The 22,773-nt window shown below is 40.8% G+C and overlaps 1 protein-coding gene across 2 annotated transcripts in view; it reads right to left on the bottom strand.

The window, feature by feature from the left end:
* Positions 1-773: 773 nt before the first annotated feature.
* The window catches only part of TBC1D12 (TBC1 domain family member 12), an 81,963-nt gene continuing 59,963 nt past the window's right edge, over positions 774-22,773 (bottom strand). For both annotated transcript variants that reach the window (XM_050959403.1, XM_050959404.1), the window contains 9 exons: positions 20,229-20,346; positions 19,745-19,851; positions 17,528-17,608; positions 14,449-14,543; positions 13,067-13,138; positions 11,959-12,087; positions 11,586-11,695; positions 9,651-9,909; positions 774-2,550 (listed from right to left, as the gene is read on the bottom strand). In XM_050959403.1, coding sequence (XP_050815360.1) covers positions 2,482-2,550; positions 9,651-9,909; positions 11,586-11,695; positions 11,959-12,087; positions 13,067-13,138; positions 14,449-14,543; positions 17,528-17,608; positions 19,745-19,851; positions 20,229-20,346 — 1,040 coding nt within the window. In that variant the 3' untranslated portion in view covers positions 774-2,481. The remainder of the gene's footprint in view (positions 2,551-9,650; positions 9,910-11,585; positions 11,696-11,958; positions 12,088-13,066; positions 13,139-14,448; positions 14,544-17,527; positions 17,609-19,744; positions 19,852-20,228; positions 20,347-22,773) is intronic.

Here is a 22,773-nt window from a genome sequence, read left to right as displayed (position 1 = left end):
TGCCCACCTTGACTCTGGCTCCAACAATGACCCAAGGACAGGACTACAAATGGAACACTTTCATGGGGGCATTCTCCACATCCCCAGCCTAGCTCACCAGCAAACCAGCATACTCAGATCAATATCAACTCATTTGTATTACAGTAGTACCCAAAGGCCCCACTATTCTGGGCACTGTACATACATTAAATGGGATAGATCAGCAATGTTGCTGAATCTACCAGCAACGCAGTATATCAAGCTCATCAATAAATAAATTATTTTAATTTTCCTCATTACAAGAAAATCCTTTAGGTACAATTCTATCAGATTGAAGAGAAGTTTTGCAAGAAGTTTTTTAGGCAAGAGTTTTCTCCTGTATTAAATTAAAGTTGTATGAGAGGGGTAGCCGTGCTAGTCTGGATCTGTAAAAAGCGACAAAGAGCGTTGTGGCACCTTATAGACTAACAGAAGTATTGGAGCATGAGCTTTCGTGGGTGAACACCCACTTCATCAGATGCATGTAGTGGAAATTTCTAGAAGCAAGTTTCTTCATGAGGTTGATGGATTTCTACTCCACAAGGCTAAATGCAGTGCCTTGCATGGTGTCAAGGCACTGCATTTAGCCGTATGGAGTGGAAATCCATCTGGAAATTTCCACCACATGCGTCTGATGAAGTGGGTATTCACCCACAAAAGCTTATGATCCAATACTTCTGTTAGTCTATAAGGTGCCACAGGACTCTTTGTTGCTAAATTAAAGATGATGTCCCAAAAGGGAAAAGAGACTCAAGTACTTGTTCTGCTTATGAGTTTTATTTACACAGGATTGTTACTAGTGGTCTTTAATGAAGGCTAGATCCCTTCTATTTACAATTTTATATACATGTTTGTACTTGAAAAGAAAGAAAACTGTACAACAGAACTCAAAAATAAAATACAAATAAATTGGATCAAATTAAAGTAGTGAATACACATAAGAAAAAATCTCAGACATTTTAACTTTAAATTGTATGTTATGAGTAGTATATTTAAATGTAGTTTTAAACCAGATAGCGACATAAAAAGTTTCACCACACTAATTCAAATTTTTAACCAGAACAAGTTATGCAGACTCTGCTTTTAACACTGAACAACTGAAAAAACCTCCCAAATTTAAAAATATGTAATAAATCTGACTTCATTTCCACAAAGAGGGACCAATTACAAAAATCACAGGTAAGCAATTTATTTACATTAAATACTATCAAAAATGGACTCAAAGAGCAAGTGTTAGCTAAGATCGAACCTTGTGTTTTACATATTTTAGAAACTAGGAAATATCTGCTTGTGTGACATGTACCATATGATCTTATTTCTCATACAATTAAAAGTATTGCCAAACAATATGCTTTTTGGATTTTTTAGTACTGCACACCATAAAAGAAAGTTTCAAAACCTATTCCGTCTGCATTTTTTTTCAGTATTTGTGTGTGGACTGAAATTTTTAGTATCAATGCTCCTGAAAACATACAGAGATTGTTGTCAGAAGATTGTTTTTAGTGTTTACCATCAAGCATAAGAGTGAACCATTTCTTTTATTAGTAATGGTTAAGCAAGATAAAAAACTGTTGTGGCAAATAACTGTTAAAAGGAAATTTAAGTGGATATTCCATGAAGTAAGCTGCACACCCAACACTTCAAAAAACAAATGATTGAAACCATCTGTTACCCATGCTAGCTAGATTAAGAACTGTAGCAGCAGTATACCTACCCATGCTACCATTATACTTTAATTTGCAGTGTACAAACACTTTTATAATACACTACAAATAATGGGCCTGATATTACCAGCATTTAAGTCAACTGGTCTTTTGCTGCCGATTTCATCTCTAGCAGGACTGGGCACAATATTTCCACGGCTCCTGAGTTAAATTTGCCTAAGCTGAAGAATGAAGCTACAATTTAAGTGAGCTAAATAAGACATACCCCAATGCTTTATATTATCTGGTACAAACTAACCTAAACAAACTAATTTGGTCCACGATATTTCTTACTGGTTAATTGTGGAGGTAATATTTGTACCAGAGTGTTTGGTTCAGATAGCAGTTCTTGGGCCTTATTTAATATTTAACATTTTCATCACTCTCCCAAAAAAGTGCCTTTGTGGTATTTGTAAAAAAATGTATGCCTAAATTTCTTTAAGTACCAACAAAAGTTATTACAAATGTTTATTGCATTCAGCAGATTCTTTTTAAATATTAAATATTTATTACCCACTTCTCAGTTTCACAAGTTTTAGTATTTTGCTCTCTGTGAAAACAATTCTTCCCACAAAAAGCTACTTAATACTGGCAACAGGGTGAAGATTTCATCAATTTCTGCCACTGTATTCAGTCAAATACTGTCTCTCCATGTTTCTTAAGCTTTTCTCTATAGTGGTTTTCATGTAAAAATGATGTAATAATTCCTTTTTAATCAAGTGGTTTTCTACAATGTCAATAGACCTTTACATTATGGAGATTAGCTTTTCAGTGCTGGGCTATGGTTCTTGTCACCTTCTTTGTTGTCCTTCATTAGTGAGGCAAACACCTATAAATTAGTGTTAAAAAGGCAGGTTAAAATGACATGTAATATTAAAAAAAAATTTAAACCTAATTAACATTTATCATAACATACGTTACCCTTATAAGGAGATCATAATACAGATGTTTTTCTCAACAAGGATTATTTAAATTTATCATAAACCTGAGGATCCCTATGTTTCCTCTAATGTCTAATCTTTAGGTCAAGTGTTATAACTGCTAATCTACACAAGAAGAGTCTGACTGAAGGGGACTAGAAGCCATATACCACTAATCCTTATTGGCCACAATCAAGGCATTTCCCTTTCCCCTCCATCCTAGGAAGTACTCCCACAGTTCCAGCTTCCTCCAGAAGCAAACAGCTGAGCTCAGACATTTCACATGGCAATGCACTATCAAGTAGCCCAGATCACATGACGACTTCACTTAATAAACTACCATATGTATTTGGTTTATGGATGAGTTTTTTTAGTTTAAAAAAAAAAAAAAGGAAGCGCCAGAGAAGTGGGTCAGTTTATGAACAGGCATAAAGGGAGAGGTGGGACACAGCCCCTCTCCCAAACGAGGGAGCAAGGAGAGCCAGCACAGCCAGCAGAGCCAGAAAGGAAGAGGCAGGGCCAGAGCCTCTCCACTTCTGGCCATGCTGCTCTCCCTCCAGCCTGTGAAGCAGCTGCAGTTCCGGGGCTGGCAGACTGCAGCTGTGCCACTCGGCCCTGCCCCCCAGAGCAGGCTGTGGCCGCACCGCCCGGCCCACTGGAGCATGCGACAGCCCTGCCACCTGGCCCAGCCCGCTGGAACATGCAGCTGCGCCGCCCAGTCTGGCCCACCAGATAAGGTGGGAAGGAATGGCATGGGAGAATATGGGGGTCCTGGGCTGGGGTGTGAAGTCACGTGGGGGGGGGTGGAGTCCCAGGGGTTATTCCCTGACCCCCAGCTTCTCCCCCCAAAAAAAACATTTCCCCACCAGTTGCTGTCCTGGCCCGTCAGGGTAAGCAGCTGGCACACCGGGACACTGTTTACCTCAAGTGTCCACAAGCAAGGAGGCAAACCTAAGTAAACAAACCATCTTGGCCCACCAGCAGCTTATCCTGATGGCCCGAGAGCCAAAAAGTTTGCTGGCCCCTGAATTATAGGGTCATCTTATGAATGGGTCATAAAAATTTTTCAGTTTTACTTATCCATCGGGGGGAGGGGGGTGTGCATGTCAGCTTATAAACGAACTAGCTTATGATGGTACCTGTTCTTCACTGCTCAAGGGCACTGTGCAAAAGGGCCTGATATAGCAAAAATGTGTTTGGCATCTCTTTCATCCCAACCATGGGTTTTGTACTCTTGTAGTCTGATGTGGACTTCAGCAACAACAATGCAAACATTTGCTGAATATTGGATTTTAAATATTTTTCCTACAATTTCTAAAGAAGAAAAATTCTGGGCACATATAGAAAAACATGACCAGCTCCTGAGCTGCTAACGCCCACAAGAGATTCAAATGCCACAACAATTCAAAGCTGTACTAAAGAGAAGCAATATATTTTGCTGAAAAAGTGCCCTGTAAAATTCACTTTAAATCCTACATCTTAGTCAATTTTCCAGTTAGGACATATTTCATATAATTAATAAATTTAATGTTTTACAGTAAATTTGTTTTCTGGACTTATAACTCAACTATGGCATTTTCCCCTACTGTTTCTGCACTGGACTGGAAAGTTGGTCTTATACAGAGTCCTAAGGATGCCTGAACCTATTCATTTTAGGGCAACCATTTTATTATGGCTCTCTTCAAAGCTCCATGACCATGTAGCAGGCAAAAAACACAACTTCTCGTAACTCTTGTTCTTCAAGATGTGTTGTTCAGGTCCATTCCAATTAGGTATGCCTGCGCTGCATGCACTGCAGTCAGAAAGTTTTTCCCTTAGCAGTATCCATTGTATCAACTCAGGCGCACCCTGGGGTCGCACCTTTATGGCACTGGATATAGGACCCTGCCAACCCCCACCCCCAGTTCCTTCGTGCCAGCTGCTCTGACAGAAGGGTAGGAGGGCGGGAATTGGAATAGACATGAACAGTTATGAGAAGGTAGGTAATCTTTTTTTCTTCAAGAGCTTGTTCATGTCAGTTCCAATTAGGCGATTACTAAGTCCAAGTTTGGAGGCGGGGTCGGCGCTCAGAGGTTTGCTGACTGTCACACTGCTCTACCAAAGACTGCATCATCTCTGGCCTAGTGGATGATAGTGTAATGCGAGGTAAAAGTGTGTATTGATGACCACATTGCCACTCTGCATATTTCCTGGATTGGAACATGCTCCAGGAATGCAGCTGATGAAGCCTGCACCCTCTTGGAGCATGCTGTAAGCGGAGGGGCAGGTACCTCTGTAAGGTTGTAGCATGCCCAGATGCAGGACATGATCCATAACGAAATCTCTTTCATTCCGTACACTACTATGACAAACACCTGAATGGACTTCCGGAACGTAAAGGCTAATGTAATGTAGTGTAAAAGGCTAATGCCTGTCGAACGTCCGCATGACATTTTTCCTCCCTGCTGCTGGAGTGCAGATTAGGGCAGAAACTGGGAGAAAGATGTCCTGGTTGACGTGAAACCGGGAGACAACCTTAGGAAGGAAAACTGGATGCAGCCTGGACTGAACTTTGTCCTTATAGAACACAGTGTAAGGGGGCTCTGATATTAAGGCTCTGAGCTCAGACCCTTCCTGGCTGACATGATTGCCACCAGAACCACCACCTTGTATGAGAGTACATGTTACCAGAGGTTCAAAAGATGGCCCCATTAGTCTGGAAAGGACCAGGTTGAGGTCTCATGCCTGTCAGATGTGCAGTTATAGCTGCCCAGCCCTTTCAGGAAAAGGCCAACCATGGGGTCGGCAAAGACCGACTGACCACCTGCACCTGGATGGAAGGCAGAAATGGCAGTCAAGTGAACCTTTATTAACGACATGGACAACCCCTGCTGCTTGAAATGGAGAAGGTAGTCCAGTATGAGGGGTATGGACAGCGTTGTGCTGACCAGATTGAAAATCTCCTCTGCTTGGCCAGGTAGGTAGCCCTTGTGGAAGGGTTTCCTACTGCCAAGGAGACTTGTCTGACCGAGTCTGAATAAGCGAGCTCCATTGGGTTCAGCCATGGAGCTTCCACACTGTGAGGTGCAACGATTCAAGGTTCAGGTGCTGGAGACGGCCGTGATCCTGAGTTAGCAAGTCCAGGAAGAGCGGCAAGGTGATTGGGGCTTCCACGGACATTTCCGGAAGAGAGACATGTACCAGTGCTGACAGGGCCAGGTTGGAGCTACCAATATCACTGAGGCCTCATCACTCTGAACTTTGAGGAGCACTTTGTGAACAAGAGAAATGGGAGGGAATGCATTCAAGAGGTTTCCCTTCCAGGGAAAGAGAAAAGCGTCTGTGATAGAGCCTGAGCTGTGAATCAGGAAGGAGCAAAAATACTGGTACTTCCTGTTGCATCCTGTGGCAAACAAGTCTATCTGGGAAAAACCCCACTGTTGGAAGATAGAGACTGCAAAATCCAGGCACAAGAATAACTTGTGGCTGTGGAACGAACTGCTGAGATAATCCACCAATCTGTTCTGTACTCCAGGGAGGTACGATGCTTCCAGGTGTACTGAGTGAGTTATGCAGAAGTCACACAGTTTGAGGGCTTCCCGGCACACAGGAGAGGAGCGTGCACCCCGTCTGTTTATATAAAATATCACTGTCGTGTTGTCTGTCATAACCAATACACATTTCCCCTCCAAATGAACTCGGAAGGTCTGGCATGCTAGGTGGACCACTCTCAACTCTCTGATGTTGATATGGAGGGAGGGCTCCGCCTGTGACAAGAGATCTTGGGTCCTGAGGTCTCTCAGGTGCGCCCCACCTCCCACCCCAATGCAGACGTGCCCATCACCAGCAAAAGGGATGGTTGAGGTTTGGCGAACGGGACCCCTGCGTTCACCACCCACGGGTTGAGCCACCACAGGATGAGTCGAGGACCAGATGAGGTAAAGTGACTATCTTGTCCAGACCATCCCAAGTTAGCCATGCCTAAAGAGGCCAGAGTCTGAGTCTAGCATGCTGTACGACATAGGTGCAAGTGGCCACATGTCCCAGAAGCTTCACGCAATTCCTTGCTGTGGTGGTAAGAAACTGTCTGAGGTTTCAAATGATGTTGCCCAGGAACTGGAACTTCCATTCCAGGAGGTACACCCTGGCCTGTGTGGAGTCTAGTACCGCCCCTATATACTCTATCCTCTGAAGTGGGGACAGAGTTCACTTTTCCATATTGAGAAGCCTAGTTTGTCAAAAGTTGCTCTTATGAAGCCGACTTGTGCCTCCACTTGCGTATGGAGCGGCCCTTAATTAGCCAGTCGTTGAGGTATGGAAAAACCTGTACTTGTTGTCTGCGCAAGAACACAACCATGACTGCCATGCACTTGTAAAACACTCGAGGAGCCACTGACAGACCAAACAGGAGGACCGTGAACCAATAGTGACTGTGGTTCACTATGAACCTGAGGTACCTCCTGGGAGATGGTGTGATCGCAATGTGAAAGTAAGTCTCCTTCAAATTAAGGGCAGCAAACCAGTCCTCTGGATCCAAGAAAAGGATAACGGAGGTCAAAAAACATGCAGCTCCTGAGGAACCTCTTCCACTGAGGGCTGCCTGAAGTGAGGCTTGGGCAACCAGCTTTCCTTCCTCCACTTGGGAGGAGAATTCTGCCCTAGAGTCCTCCAGCAACAACCCCATGAATTTGGCAGTTATAATTGCCAGGTGGTTAGAGATCCAGAGTTGTAGCCCCCCGAGTGGCATACACTTTCCTCCTGTTTTTTTGGGAAGGGCCCTGGTAGCCTTGGTTCCCACTCATTTGCCGCAGCTGCCACTAGGGAGTCCGGGGGCAAGTGGATATAGAGGTGCTCAAAACTCTTTCCTCTTTGCTGTTGGTAGTAAATAGGCTGGAGTCTGCCATAAGGTCTTAGTAGTCTCTTGTCTGGTCCCTATCAAAGGCAAGGTAAAATGGGAGGGACCAGAAAGGGCAAGGATGTCCATCATCAGGTCAGAGGACTCGACCACCTCCTCAGCCTGGATGCCCTGCTGGAGCACCTTACTGTCCTCTAGGGCTGAGGCCGTTGATGTGCCCGCCACTGTCAGGCGAGGACGACGACAAGACCCTAGGTGGGAGTGGGTCGTGCTTGCTATCCTCGACATCAAGGGGATCTCACTATGTGGCTGGTGCTATCGGTGCCGCAGCGAGCATGGCCGACGTCCATGTCAGTACTGGAGGTATCGGTGCCAGCAGTACAGCGACTGTCTGGGAGGCTGAGGGCACATACGACGCCGACTCCACAGAAGCCAACCTAGAATAGGACCGGTGGCTCTGGCGGAAAGCCCAGGGGGTTCAAAAGAGTCACGGGGCTGCCAATGACCCAGCCATGGTCCCAGCTGCAGGTGGTGTCCTTGTCTGTAGGACCTTAAACTCCTGCTCCTTCTGGACCTGATGCGGTAGGACTCCACTTCCGACTCAGAGGACTCTGTATAAGAAGACCATGCAGCAGTGGAAACCATTGGTGCCAGAGAGCGGCGTCTAGGGCTAGGGGACCAACGTGGCTCCCATACCCATGTGCTCATCAACAACACAAGTCACCGGTGCCAAGGAGATGGCAACCAGGGCAGCATCAGCACCAGTTTGCCCCTGGACGGCACCAGGGGCCTCACGGGTGCTGCTGAGACTGACGCAGGCGTCCTGTCCCAACTTGGGGTTGGGGGAGAGGGGAGGTGATGCCATGAGGGCAATCAGGTCTTCAGCCAGTTCAAATGCCTCCAGCGTGGATGGCACCTGCAAGTCACGGTTCTCCCGAACCGGGCAGTGGAGGGGGTCTGGACTCAACTGGTCCCAGGGGGAGGGGCAGGAATCAACATGACTCTCGATGCAGAGGCCAAGCTCACGTGGCCCAACACAGGTCTCACAGTGGGCTCCTATAGCGCTGCTCTGGGCATGAGGGAGCATCCCCTCTCTGGTCTTCTCTTCTTGTGGAGGACTGGAGCTAGATAGGTGTTGCCCACCGCCCTGTGTGGAGCTCCTATGGGGCAACAACTGCCAGTGCCAAGAGTTTCAATTAGAGTCCTTTCTCGGCGCCGACTCGTGTACTAACTGTGCCGGGGCACCACGCACCGGTGCCGAGGCTCTTGGCATTGGCCCCCCCGTCAGGGTCCAAATGGGGGCACAAAGCAGCCTCTATCAGAAGTACCTTGAGGTGCTGCTCCCTCTCTTTTTGGGTGCTTGGGTGAAAACTCCTGCAGATCTTGCAGCACTCCTTGAGGTGGCCTTCCCCCAGACACTTCAGGCAAGAAATGTGAGGGGCACTTTTTGGCATATGCTTGCCACAGTCTATGCAGGGTTTAAAACCCAAGAATTGAGGAATGCCCTGGTACTGGAGAAAAAAAAAAAGAGGGGAGGGGGAGAATGCACTCCCAACTAAATCCTAACTAATACAACTATACACTATAGACAAACTATTTACACAAAGTTAAGAAACTAAGGGAGTTGCACTTACAGAGCAAGAGCCACAAGCATTCCGGCCAACTGTCACTGGTGATAAGAAGGAACTGAGGGAGTGGTAGGTTGGCAGAGTCCTATATTCAGCACCATAAAGGTGCGACCCCAGGGGGCACCTGAGCCGATCCAACGGATACTGCTAGGGAAAAAAAAAAAAACTTTCCGACTGCCATGCACACAGCACACACACCCCTAACTGTAATTGACATGAACAAGCACTCAAAGAAGAACTGTCATTCTTGCACTTATTTTCCAATGAAGGAAGTAGTAAGCCATCACCTCCATGAATGACACCGGATCGGCTCTTCAAATAGATAAGAAGGATGCACTTCACATGAAGAGAGAGCAATCCAAACATATGCTTTTAATACAGTTTTTTTTTTTAAATAAAGAAACACCACATACAACAGATTTCCAGCAGAAAGTAGGATCTATAATGGGGGTATTACCCTATATGTTTTGAAATCATACAGGCCACTGCCCATTTTGAGAAATGTATATTATTAATAACTTCTAGTCACATTATTATTTTCGCTCACCTGGGCCCATTTTTTGTTACTATTCTGCATCTGAATAGCTGCAATGCAACTAAAAAGCTTTTCTGATGTGATGTCTTCAGGCAGTTTTGTTAGAAACTGTGCTATATGAATGAAGTCCATCTGTAGGAGGATATCTTCATATAATCGAAGGATTCCTAATCCTGTTCTAAACAAAAACTCTTCTCCGTCTCTACAAAAGACATCCCAGACTCGACAGGCCAGATCAAGTGGTAGTGACTTACTGTAGAGTGTGAAGATCCTATAATGTATAAAAAGGTAACCGGTTAGTGCTATTGTTTTACTTCAGAAACATGATCGGATCCCATACCCCTCCCTTCTCTAAGTTACTGAAAGCTATCAAATGACAAATTAGCACTGACATGTTCAAAAGCTAAATGCTTTCTAGTTTTATCCTTTGTCAAATAGCTGCAATCTTAAAAGCTAGCAGAGTTTGATGGTCCCCTAGAATTTAAATTCCCAATCTGAGATTGTCTGCTATTTCCTTCCCATGCTACAGGGAATACTTCATTTGAGAGCCTTCCTTTTTCCATCCCTCACAGAGCAATTCAAATATTCCCCACCCATCGCAGTTCAAATGTCTCCAAAGAGACAATGTGGAGTAGGGATATACAACACTCTGAACAGGGCTTTTTCCTTGATTTTTGTTTTGGTTTAGGCTTCAGTGGCATTTTTATCCAGTTGACTGGAAAAGGCTTGAGGCATCATATGGACATGTTCAAAAACAAATTTTAGCTGTTCTGACAGGCAAAGATGACATTCAGACTTTAGGTTGATTAGCAGTTTCTGAACAATTTTAATTTTTTAAGGACAGATCAACATTTTGTTATTCTGAGGAAATGATGGTATGAAATTTACTCAGGTGACATTAGACATTGGCACCACATACAATTCATGGCATACATTCAGGATCACTTCATTTCTAAATCCAGTTAGTTCTGGGATGAAGCAAAACAGCTCTTCAATGCACACCACCTCACAAAACACTTCAGAGTCGTAAAAGGAGAATATTGGAATCAATTAAAACTTGGGGAAACTTTATTAGGGGAAAACAAAGGTTTTTTTACATTTGTGTTAATATTGGTGGCAATCCAAAACTACTTTGAAGATGTGTGGATGTAGCAAATTTTAAATTATTTTCTTGCCAATACATTTTAATATATTTGATATAATAGCACTACCAATTAATATGTCTTGTAGTTACCAATCATGGATCAACTCAATTAAAAAGTGTTTTTAAAATGTTATTCTGTTAAATGTATATATAAATATGTATTATGGTACTTAGTACTCTTTTTAAAAATGTGAGCAAACTGTTTTCCATTCTTCCTTTATTTTTTTTCCTCTCCTCATTTTTAGTGTATTCCTCCAATTTGAACATTAAGTACTTTTACATGTTTGTTACTCCTAAGTCTATACTTTCACTTTAATTTATTTTTTTATTCTGCCTCTACCTTAGTTTTCCCTTCAGACTCTCCTCTTACTCTTTTATTCAGTATCTCTTTACTGCTCCCTCTACCACTACAACTGGACCAAAATGTCACTCCCTTGAGCCTCCTCTTCCTGCCCAGGTTACAACTAAGCATCTCAACTATGTGGTATTGGAGCAAGTTCAAAAGGCCTACTAAATTCTTTGAATGTTGTTTTCTATATGAACGTATGTGTTATTTCTACTTCCAGTTCATAAATGTATACTGATGCTGGAATTATGTGTTCCTATCAGGGCTGCCATGGGATATGCAGCTGTGCAAAGTAATTCTCCAGGAGTTTGTGAGACCCAGAAAGTTTGGAGCTAGTTTTAGTCCCACACAAACTCATGACCTATACTGTACTTCTGCTGGGGGAAAAAATGATGCAAAATGGGGAAAAAAATCACAGGCAATTGCTAAATCAAGTTTGCTGTAACCAATAGCTTACCAGTCTATCAAGTATATGTCTGGAGTAAGACTATATGATTTGAAGTGAAGAAATAGTTTTGGGAGATTTTCTTCAAAGAATACTTCAAACGCTGCAAAATATTTCAGCATCTGTAGAGGGAAGTATCACAAAAATTGAAGATCTTCAAACCTTAAAACTCGTCCATAGTACAACAAATTCTGCTTTTATTTCTCTCTAGAAATGTATGTCTTTAGGTAATTAAACACACTAGCTTGATTGTCTAATTCTAACCATCATTAGAAATTGTTTGCTATCCAAACAAATGAAGGATTAAAATGTTACTAATAGTAAGAATACCTTCTGAGTCAAAGAATAAAATCAAGGTCTAATACTTTACAATTGGTTAGCATACCATGCTGTGATCCACACGAAAAAAGGCCAGCTGGCATGGCTTGTTTAGGAGGTTTGCAAAGGCAATGAAAGCATCTGCCTCTTCCAGATTGAGAATGAGTACTGCGGCAATGAAGGACATCCCTTGTACCTTCAATGGGGAAGTGCAATTAGCACACAAAGAATAAATAGCACAGTATATTTGTAAATGCAAATATTTATAATCTGCAATGTGTCATTAACCAGTTACAAAATTTTTTGAGATGTATACAAGATAACATGGTTAAGTAAAGGCAAAATATTAAACCAGTAATTACAAAATTCTTTACAACACGTAGCTAAAAACAGCGATAACATGGCTCCAAGAAAATCATATTTATTGTACAGAAGTAAGTTGGAGATGTTTGTCACTGAGGTTCCAGGAACATCTTGGGTGATCAAAGGTGCTCTGGGATTTGGAATGCCCCCTCTCTTTAGGAAAGGCAACAGGCTGGATGCAGAGCTCATTAGCTCAGCAAAACAGAGTTTGGTCCCAAATTCATTGTTCAGGTATGGAAAAACTGCTACAGGGAAATGAATCACATGGGAAAGGGTTCAGGCACAGCCAACTACATTGGAACAGAGAACACTCCAGTTACACGCTAACGTCAACTGGAACATTTCCATTAGCTAATGCCATTTGTTCTCATACCCCCAGCTCACACTCCCTAGGTGCATATATAGTTAGTTACATTTAAATTTTTTACACCTCCTCTACTGCCTGGGAATCTAGGAGCAGAGAAGTCAAAGTGCCTATCCATTTCTCCCACTATTTCTACCTACTGACATGTTTCACCTCCATCTCATCTACATGACAACAGTGTTTCGGAACTTTTAAAAAAGAGCATTGTAACAGCAACAATCTACTTTCTTTACAGAACTTCCCTACCTGTAATAGGGACCATAACATCAAGTAGATATGCAGATATTTCAGAGAGATATGCATCATATGCTCATTTAAGATGGGAACTACTTTTAAAACTGCTGGTAGCACAGCACAATAAAAGTTCAGAGAACTAGAAGCTTTGATATACTGCAACTTAAATATCTGCACTATAAAAAATATATCAGTGCATAGAGCAAATACTTACATATCCCACATCAGGTCTGTAACACGTATATGCTCCTAAGACACTATGCAAGAGATCATGATATGGACCTCCCTTGGGGAGAGAAAAAAAAAATGTGAATTCATACTGAAACAGGTACAGAGAAGGGCTACTAGGTTTTCCATTCCTCAGATTATCCTATCTTATGAAAGGAGACTCAAAGAGCTTGGCTTGTTTACCTTAACCAAAAGAAGGCTGAGGGGAGATATGATTGTTCTTTATAAATATATCAGAGGGATAAATATCGGGGGGGGGGGGGAAGAGAGGAGGGCAAGAGGAATTATTTAAGCTTAGTACCAATGTGGACACAAGAACAAATGGACATAAACTGGACACTAGGAAGTTTAGACTTGAAATTAGATGAAGGTTTCTAACCATTAGAGGAGTGAAGTTCTGGAACAGCCTTCCAAGAGGAGTAGTGGGGGAAAAGACAAATCTGGTTTCAAGACTAAGCTTGATAAGTTTATGGAGGGATGGTATGATAGGATAGCCTAATTTTGGCAATTAATTTGTCTTTGATTATTAGCAGGTAAATATGCCCAGTGGTCTGTGATGGGATGTTAGATGGAGTGGGATCTGAGTTACTACAGAGAATTCTTTCCTGGGTGCTGGCTGGTGAGTCTGGCCCACATGCTCAGGGTTTAACTGATCGCCATATTTGGGGTTGGGAAGGAATTTTCCTCCAGGGCAGGTTGGCAGATTCCCTGGAGGTTTTTCGCCTTCCTCTGCAGCATGGGGCATGGATCACTTGATGGAGGATTCTCTGCATCTTGGAGGTCTTTAAACCACGATTTGAGGATTTCAATAACTCAGACATAGGCTAGGGGTTTGTTACAGGAGTGGGTGTGAGAGATTCTGTGGCCTGCATTGTGCAGGAGGTCAGATTAGATGATCATAAGGGTCCCTTCTGACCTTAAGTCTATGAGTCTATGAATACTTTTGTAAAGCTTTCCTCAACCAAGGTAACTAAACCAATTAAATCTATTATTATTTTAAGACTCAAAGGCGAGACCCTAAATTACTATGCTATTTGTTACCACTGAATCCCCAACTTCACCATACACACTAATTTTGCTTCAGGATCTACAATTATAAAAAGCAATTCTTAATATAGTGTTACTGTCAAGAATACCATCACTGCTACATTTAAAAACAAAACAACACAACACACACATATATGGTGTCTTGCGTTCAATGGCTATAAAAGCTCATCTCAACTTTGCAGTTATTTTGAATGGACACACACAGTGCAAATATACTTCATTCAAGTGACATCACAAGCTCTTCAACTCTTGACACACAGTACATAATGTGAATTCACAAAGCTATGGCCTCTTCATGAAATAGATTTTAAAATCTCTCACCTTCTGAAAAATATAGAAGGACGGAAATGTGCGTGATATATCCAGCTTAATTAGTTCCAGGCTGGCCTCACGGTCAGCAACAGACACACCTGCATCTGCAAGTAAACAAAAAAAAAAGTCATTTACAAAAATGGATAAAATACACAGCTACTTCTATAGACACATCTTTATGAGTCAATATGAAGTCACACATGCATATACAGAAAGAACTTCAGGAAACTGTCAGTGTCTAAAACAGGAGAACGAAAGAATTAATTCTTGTTCTCTCTCTAAATGTACTTCCTTCACAAAGCCATACTGTAAGAGCTGCATACCTAGATACATACTCAGAGAACTTTTTTGAAAGAGTGGCTACTTAGCTTACAACAATTGGAGTTCTTTTAGATGCCTTTGTCCACATGGATCTCGCTGAAAGTGAATGTGCACCCTATGCATGCAAACCTAGACTATTTTAGCCTGCAATGTCTGTTGGAGGCTGAGCATGCCTCCTTGCACACACTAACTTTCCCTCACCTACAAGACAGGAACCCCTCTAAGGCATGCTACAGACATTGTAGAGTGCACCCTAACTGTAGAGGGATGGAAATGCTTATTCTTAGCATACAAGATCTTAATACTATCAGTTCCATTAAAATTAGGCCAATTGGTGCTGCAGGTAGAGGAAGCTCTTTGCCACCAGTCTCTCAGATCACTGCCTCACCTCTGTGTCCAGAAACTATACAAGTATCAGATCCGGGGGGCAGGGGGGGAGGAGGAGAAAAAAAAAAAATCAGGCTTTTCTTGTTTCTCCAATTTCTCTCCAAAAACACCCACTAGGTTTCTGCCCACTGATACCTGGAACATTCCTGATTTTTTTTTTAATTGAGCAGGTCAACAGAAGATAAAAGAAAATAAGATTCATTACAATAAGTTCTTGCTGCCTTGATCCCCCTCCTGCTGCCCCTGGACCTCCCTATCACCCAATTTGCAACCTCCATGTTTTATTATGCCTCTTAACTGCCAACTTCTGTTCAAAATCAGTTCTAGGGTCATATGGCTAGAGTCATATAACTCCTATAGTGAGGCTCTGGAAGCAATGTCATGAAGGAGAACCAGAGTTAACAGCCACTTTACTAATCCAGAATTGTCACTCTAGTAATTCAAGAATTGCCAACTAATTTTCAATTGGTTAGCAGCAACCACTAAGAACCGATTTAGCATCAAGATACCACATAGCAAACTGCTTAAAGACAGGTTTCGGGAACTGCACTGCTCTGAAAACTCCTGTTTTAAAATCAATCAAGTAGAATGGAAAATATTAATTTCTGTAACTAACTCCAAGTTGGCTCTTAACAGTTTTGTTTTTTCAAATCTTACTGGACTACAAAAAAGTCACGTCATGAAATCTCATTTTCTCTTATTAAATGTGTATAAAATTCAGAGTAATAAACACTTTGGTTTCCATTAAGAAATGCTCGTCAGTAAAATAAATACTATAACAGCCAGTAGGCAGTAGCTGTACCTGTCAACATTTAAAAGCTAGAAAGTTATCTGAGGAGAAAAATAGAGAAAACTTGAAAATACATGAGATTAGAAAAGCTTTTGGAAAGATGTGAAAAAAGAAGAATATTTTGCTGAAAGAATTAAAGGCCAATCTAAATACATAAAGTAAAATCTCTGGTATTTTCTGGACTTCTCTACATAATCATCAACTAACATCTTCCTGCTCTTGAAAACACAGAGGAAAAAAAACACAAACATACTTCAAGTCCATTTGGTTTGTACTTCCTTTGGAAATTTAAGAAAAGTAACATAAATGCAATATGAATATGTTAAACCAGAGCTAGAGCCCCATTTTTCCTTTTTAAGGGTGTCAAAATAAGCAAATCATTCTACTTGAAAGGTGATACTACAATAATAATAATAATTAAAATTAAAATCAAACTGGTGGTGGTAATATAGTGCAAAAGTAAAAAGGATATTAAAGTCACTTAAACACGTATGCCAAAGATAATTAAGCTTAGTGTCATGCTCATATATACAAAGATTTTTAAAAACAGTTTGTCTCAGATTAGTCACAGATGTGGACTGAGGAAAGCCTGAGTAATTTACTGGCAAAGAAACTTTGGATGGTGTAAGCAGAAATGTGGACAAAAATATTTTTCACTTTCACATGATTGTTTTTTCAAAACACAGCAGCTCAAAAATACAGCAAAGTGATTGTTATGGCAGTAAACATTTTATTAACCTCTACAAAAATAGTACCCCTACTAGAAAGAACAACAACAAAACAAAAATAAATTAAATGAAATGACATTTTAGAGGAAAAATCTCAGTAGTAGCAGCACAATAAATTAATACTTATGACAAAGATTTTTTCAACAATAAAAGTAAGCCATCCCCACAATATGCAACTGAAGAAATTGGGGACAAAACTGAAAAATGCAGAGGGATTTAAAATCCACAGATGCATGTATATAAACAAATGTTAATATCCCCATTTCATAGATATGAGAGGGGCAAGAGGGTCTTGCAGTTAGGAACCAGACTGGGACGAAGACCTCAGGCAAATCACAATCTTCTCATCTCTGTTTCCCCATCTGTAAAATGGTTGCCAATACTTTCCTGTCTCACGGCTGTTCATTTATGTTTGTGAGGCATTTAGATACTAAGATAATGAGAACCACACAAGCAAGGCTAGGAAATGGCAGAAATTATACTAGAATTTAGGATCTTCTGGCTCTTTTTGTGCTTGATCTGTTAGACTTCTGGAAAGACATGATGTTACTGATCCTGGATTTTCAAAGGCTCAAAGGAAAAACATTCACTTAAAAATTAATTTTGACATTAAGAAACTGCTCCCGCCAACAATATGTCTTTTTGCAGGCACCTCTCTTAGCATGGGGAGCGCTAGAGCGTATCCACTCTGTGACTTGCTACAAGAAAAAAGCATCAAGGACAAACTGGACCTGAACGCACTGAAGGTTTTAATTCTCATCTGAACTGAGCCTCTGAGCTTTCAGACACATGCCCATCTGTATGTCAAACCATACAAAAAGCCCTGCAAATCATCTTTTGTATTATCATTGTAAGAACACACCTTCTAGATCATTCTCTGAATTTGTCTCACTGAAGCTTTTCCATCGTTCCTTGGCTCTGGATAAGAAGATTTCATAGAGTTCTGCAAAACAACAGAGCAAAACCATAGCCAACACACACAACCATAATGAAATATATTCAAAATACAGCTCTTTAGCTCAGGTCTCAACTGCCCTCTCCCCTCCCCCCAAATCTATGGTCTAGGATCTTAAAATGAGAAAATCCATTAGATGAGGTTACTAAAATTTCACTGCATTATACTTTTACACCTACAGAGTTCCAGAAATATCTACTATATTATGCTTTGTTCCATGATGAACATTCAACTCACAGAAGAGGGTGTAGAAACAAATCCTTGTTTTCATTACACATTTATTGAAACAAACCCACTTGTAAAAGCAGGCAAGTACTGTGTCCAGTTCTGGGAAAGATGTGGATAAACTGGAGAGAGTCCAGAGGACAGCAACAAAAATGATAAAAAGGTTTAGCAAACCTGATCTCTGAGGAAAGGTTTAAAAACTGAGCATGTTTAGTCTTGAGAAAAGACGACTGGGGGAGGGGGTCAATAAGTCTTCAAATATGTTAAAGGCTGTTATAACGAGGATGGTGATCAATTGTTCTCTGATCCATGCCTTGTATAAGGCTCAAGAATTACTATCGCTTATGATTTTTAGAATGAAAAGTTAGTAAATTTACTTTGAAGTTTCCATTAAAAATTGATATTTATTATAAAGAACTTGTGAAGATGCAACCAATCAAGGTTTGGCTGTACATTGCTTTTTACCCCTGCAGACATGTCTTGACCTACTCAAACTGCTCTTTTTACAGTGTTTGGAATTGGGAGATTTATTTTTTATTTGCAATTTAAGAACAAAAAAAAACATTGACCCATCACTCCTCTTTCCTAAGCATTAGCTTTGGCATGGTATACCAGAGCTTTTCCTCTATGTAGTGGTTTCAACAGAATTTAGAAGAGTTCTTCTATCTGTCTTTTAGCTATATAAAAAAAGAGTTTATTTACTGTGTTTCATTTGCTATTCACCAACAGTTCATGGCACTTGACCCATGAGAGCATTTTATTTTAAAAAACCACCACAGGCAGAGTACTCGTTAATAGTATGTACAATATATAAGGAATAGAATAGCACTTAGTTGGTTATTATGCTCTTGCAAACACTCAGGTATTTTATTCTGATAGCTTGGGTTAAATGCCTGATGCACTGAAATAGTTTTGAAGCAGGTCAATATTTAAAACTTGTCAATGCACAAAAATGTATAAAAATTGTGTGAATGAAGTTAGCACCAAGTTCCAAACATGTAACTCAGCCTTTTTATTCTTTTCTAAATGAGTTGGAGGTCATTAAAGCATATTATAATCACACTCAAGTATATATATTATTCAAGCATTCCCTCTACACCCGCAAAAAAAAAAAATCAAATACCTAAATTCAGTTCTCAACTTAGATTTTTAATTACTCTAATCCACAAGTGAAAAAAAAATATCTTTCCTTTAAAAGCAGCAAAGAATCCTGTGGCACCTTATAGACTAACAGACATTTTGGAGCATGAGCTTTCGTGGGTGAATACCCACTTCGTCACATGCATGTCATCTGATGAAGTGGGTATTCACCCACGAAAGCTCATGCTCCAAAACGTCTGCTAGTCTATAAGGTGCCACAGGATTCCTTGCTGCTTTTATAGATCCAGACTAACACGGCTACCCCTCTGATATCTTTCCTTTATGTATCTTTGGGGGGAAATGTGTCTTTATACTCAAAAGATGTGCTCCAGAATAAAAAAATTGTGCAATTTTTATGTATTAGTTACATAGCAATGTGTTTAGAATGGAAACAAAGTCCTCATAGCTCACAAAGGACTGTGCTTATAAGGCTGTGAAATATTATTTCTACAAAAAGTGAACACATCCTAAAGGTGTCAGTAGTTTTCTTGAAACCTGACTTTTTTCTTCATTTTAAAAACTGTATTAAAAACTCACTATTCATAACTTTTTTAAAAGAAAAAGCCTCAAATAAGCTGACAACCATTCAGTGGCAAAGTGCAATATTTCTGATTTGCCTGATCTGTAAAAGGGATCATTCCCCCTTATCAGAGACAGCAAACAGAGGAAAGAAAGGGGAGGGGGGAGAGAGATCAGTACTAGTTTGAATAAACAAAATAGAGAATTTTGCATAAAAGGGTACATATACATGACCCGCACCATGAGTAATATTTAATTCATTTCCTATAGCTAGACTCCAGACCTTCCCACGAACACTTGGGGGTAACCCCTGCCACCACAATTCTCGAACTCTTCTGGTAGTACGCCTATGGGAAAAAAGAAAGAAAGGAAATTTAGCAATTCCTGCTCCTGGCCTCACTGAGAAGTTTAGCAGTAACATGATAAGCTACTACTCATGTCAAAATTCAAAGCTCTCTGCTTATGCTCTTGGACTGAAAAGGGTTAAGACCACAATGCCAGCAGCCCACTGTAAGGAACATCCCATGTTGCTATAATAACTCCTCATCATATCTGAAGAACTAATGACGGGATATAAACCTTCTTTGGCTAGTAGGATCAGTCCAGCATATGGTCAGGAGTATGGTGGAAGAACATGAAGTGGGTGGTTCCTCTGTGTTCTAAGAAGGGGGAAAATAAACCACATTTGTATTAGACTTACACTAGGAAAAACGTGTTTACTCACATGCCTTCCCAGTTAGGTAATATTTCATTGATCCAAATCACCATAGCATTAGCAATATTCTCCTCTTGCTTGAATCGTTCTCTCATTATTCTTTTCCTTTTATGTGCTTCTTTAATTTCTGTTAAAGAGACAATGTTTTAATGCATGATACTATAGGAGCACTGAGCTGGATAGTTAAATATTCTGATAGTTTTGACCTTTTCCAGAGACTAAGAGTTAGACATATGAAAAATATATTTGCATATGAACCGCTTTAGAGATTGAAAGCAGGGATTATCAAATTAGTTCTTTAAATAAACTCATTTCCCTAGAAAATAAGTCATGTACAAATACATAGGTCTTCTTACATGCCTCACTGTTGGCTTCAAATGGAGTCCTGCTTTGAAAAGTGACTATAAAAATAACAATGCAGTGTTCCACATTTACTGTAGCTAAATGATTTCCATGTCAAATGTACTCAGTTTATCATAAATGGTTTTCTCCAAAACCAACCATGCAAATCAGTCTTGGGGCCTGAGAGTCAAGCTGGCTTCAACCCTTTTCATACATCACCCCCAAAAGGGCTAAATTTGGAAGCGGGGTGAGGGTTTAGATGCTCTTGTGACACACAGCAATCCAGTCTTTCCACCATCTAATGCCATGTTTCTTCCTCCATTATAGTCTGTTTCCATGACAGCATCATCTTTCTCAATGGTTCTCTTACATGTCTTCTATTGCCTTCCTCTTTTCCGTCTTCCCCAAGGTGGTATCCAACCCAGGGTTTGTCTAGGAATACAATTTTTTGATATCTGTACAACATGTCTAAAACGACTACAGCCTTCTCTCTCAAATCATTGTCTCTTCAGTCTGCTGGCCAGTCCTTTGTGCCATACATCAGTGCTGGTTACTTTATCCCAGCAGCAGACACCAAGTATTCTTCACAAGCATTTCTGATAGAATGGATTAAGTTCCCTGTTGTAGGTTTCTAGCATTTGCTAAGTTTCAGAAGCAGATAATGTGAGTGTTACAATGGCACCACAGAACTGGATCTTGATTCTTGGGTGAATCTCGTTGCTTTTCCAGATAGCTGCTAGCATCAAAAAAGGCTTCACTGTGCTTACAAGATATACAAATTTATTAGCCATGCTGTATACTTCACTATCACATCTGCACCATCACTGCTAATGCCTTCTTCAACGATCACGGCTTTCATTTTCTTCCAGATAATTCTTAATTCTATTTTGATGGCCTCACATTTGTCATTGGTACTGGGGTCTTTTTCATAGCATCATCATCACGTCTCCAACAGAACATGTCATCTGCAAAGGTGAGATCCTGAAGTTTTCCTCTACTTCATATAATTGTTTCTTCCTTTCATGATGCTTTTCACATCACGTAATCGATCACAATGCAGAAGAGGAAAAGTGATAAAATGCACCCCTGTTGTGCTCCAGTGATGATATCAAATCAGACACTCTCTCTAGTGCGTCCTTACACAGCATTTTGAACCTTCCGACAGCATCCTGGCCCATATCACGATCTTTTTAAGAAGCCCATATTGTCACAAGACCTTCCATAGCAACTCTCTATAAGTGCAGTCCAAAATTTTGGTGAAATCTATAAAGTTCAAATTAATCTTTTCCTGTAAACAAGGCCTCCCTCAATCAATCATCTCAAGGTGAAGATGTGGTCTGTACAAAGTCTTTCTGGTCTAAAGCCTACTTGCTCAGGATGCAGTTTTTCATTTATGACCAGTTTCCGCCTCTCTCCCTCCCCCGCCAATAGTACACTACAGAACACTTTTCCGATATGTAAAGTAGCATTATTCCTCGCCAGATGTTCCTCGGGGGGAGGGGTTGGTTTGTGTTTTTTTAAATTTACAGATCACACATTTCTTTTCTCCTCTGGGCGGAATTCTCTCCCTTAAACTATATCACAAAGTTTATGTTTTTCCATGAACTACTACCTGCTCCCCAGCTTTACATATTTCAGGAGTGATCTTATCTTGACCTGGCACTTTGCCATTTTTAGCTGCTTAATTGCTTCCTCTCTTTCTGCTTCTGACATTTCTAGCATTGAACTATTTAATTCTTCATGTTCTTCACATCCATCAATTGAAATTGTTGGCCCTGGCTGGTTGAGTACTTCATTAAAATATTCTCACTATTGTGCCTTTTTTTTCTACTTTCATTAAAAATCTTCCATCTTCTGCTTTTATGATGCTTCTTTGGCTTTTTTTTTTGTCAAGTCATTCTCTCTTATCTTTCCAATACAACTTCTTTATCTTTCTCTACATACCCCTGTTGCAGCATGCATTGTTGTTCCTGCTATCATATCACTCATGCTTGTCTCTTTTAAAAGAGGAACAGACAAAAACAGAAAGCTGAGAAACTGGAGCAAATGATGGCAGCTTAGAAGAGGTAGAAATAAAACATTCCACCATGTACCAGCCTAGTCCAAAAGTTCTGGAGGAAAAAAAATATTCCCTCAACTGCGTGTGCATCCCACAATCTTTAATTTTGTAAATAACTGTATTTGTTTCATTATTCTCCACTGGAACCTAGAA

The sequence above is a fragment of the Gopherus flavomarginatus genome, chromosome 6, assembly GCF_025201925.1.
Source record: "Gopherus flavomarginatus isolate rGopFla2 chromosome 6, rGopFla2.mat.asm, whole genome shotgun sequence".
Classification (NCBI taxonomy): Eukaryota; Metazoa; Chordata; order Testudines; family Testudinidae; genus Gopherus; species Gopherus flavomarginatus.
This window is presented reverse-complemented; position numbering and strand designations above follow the sequence as displayed.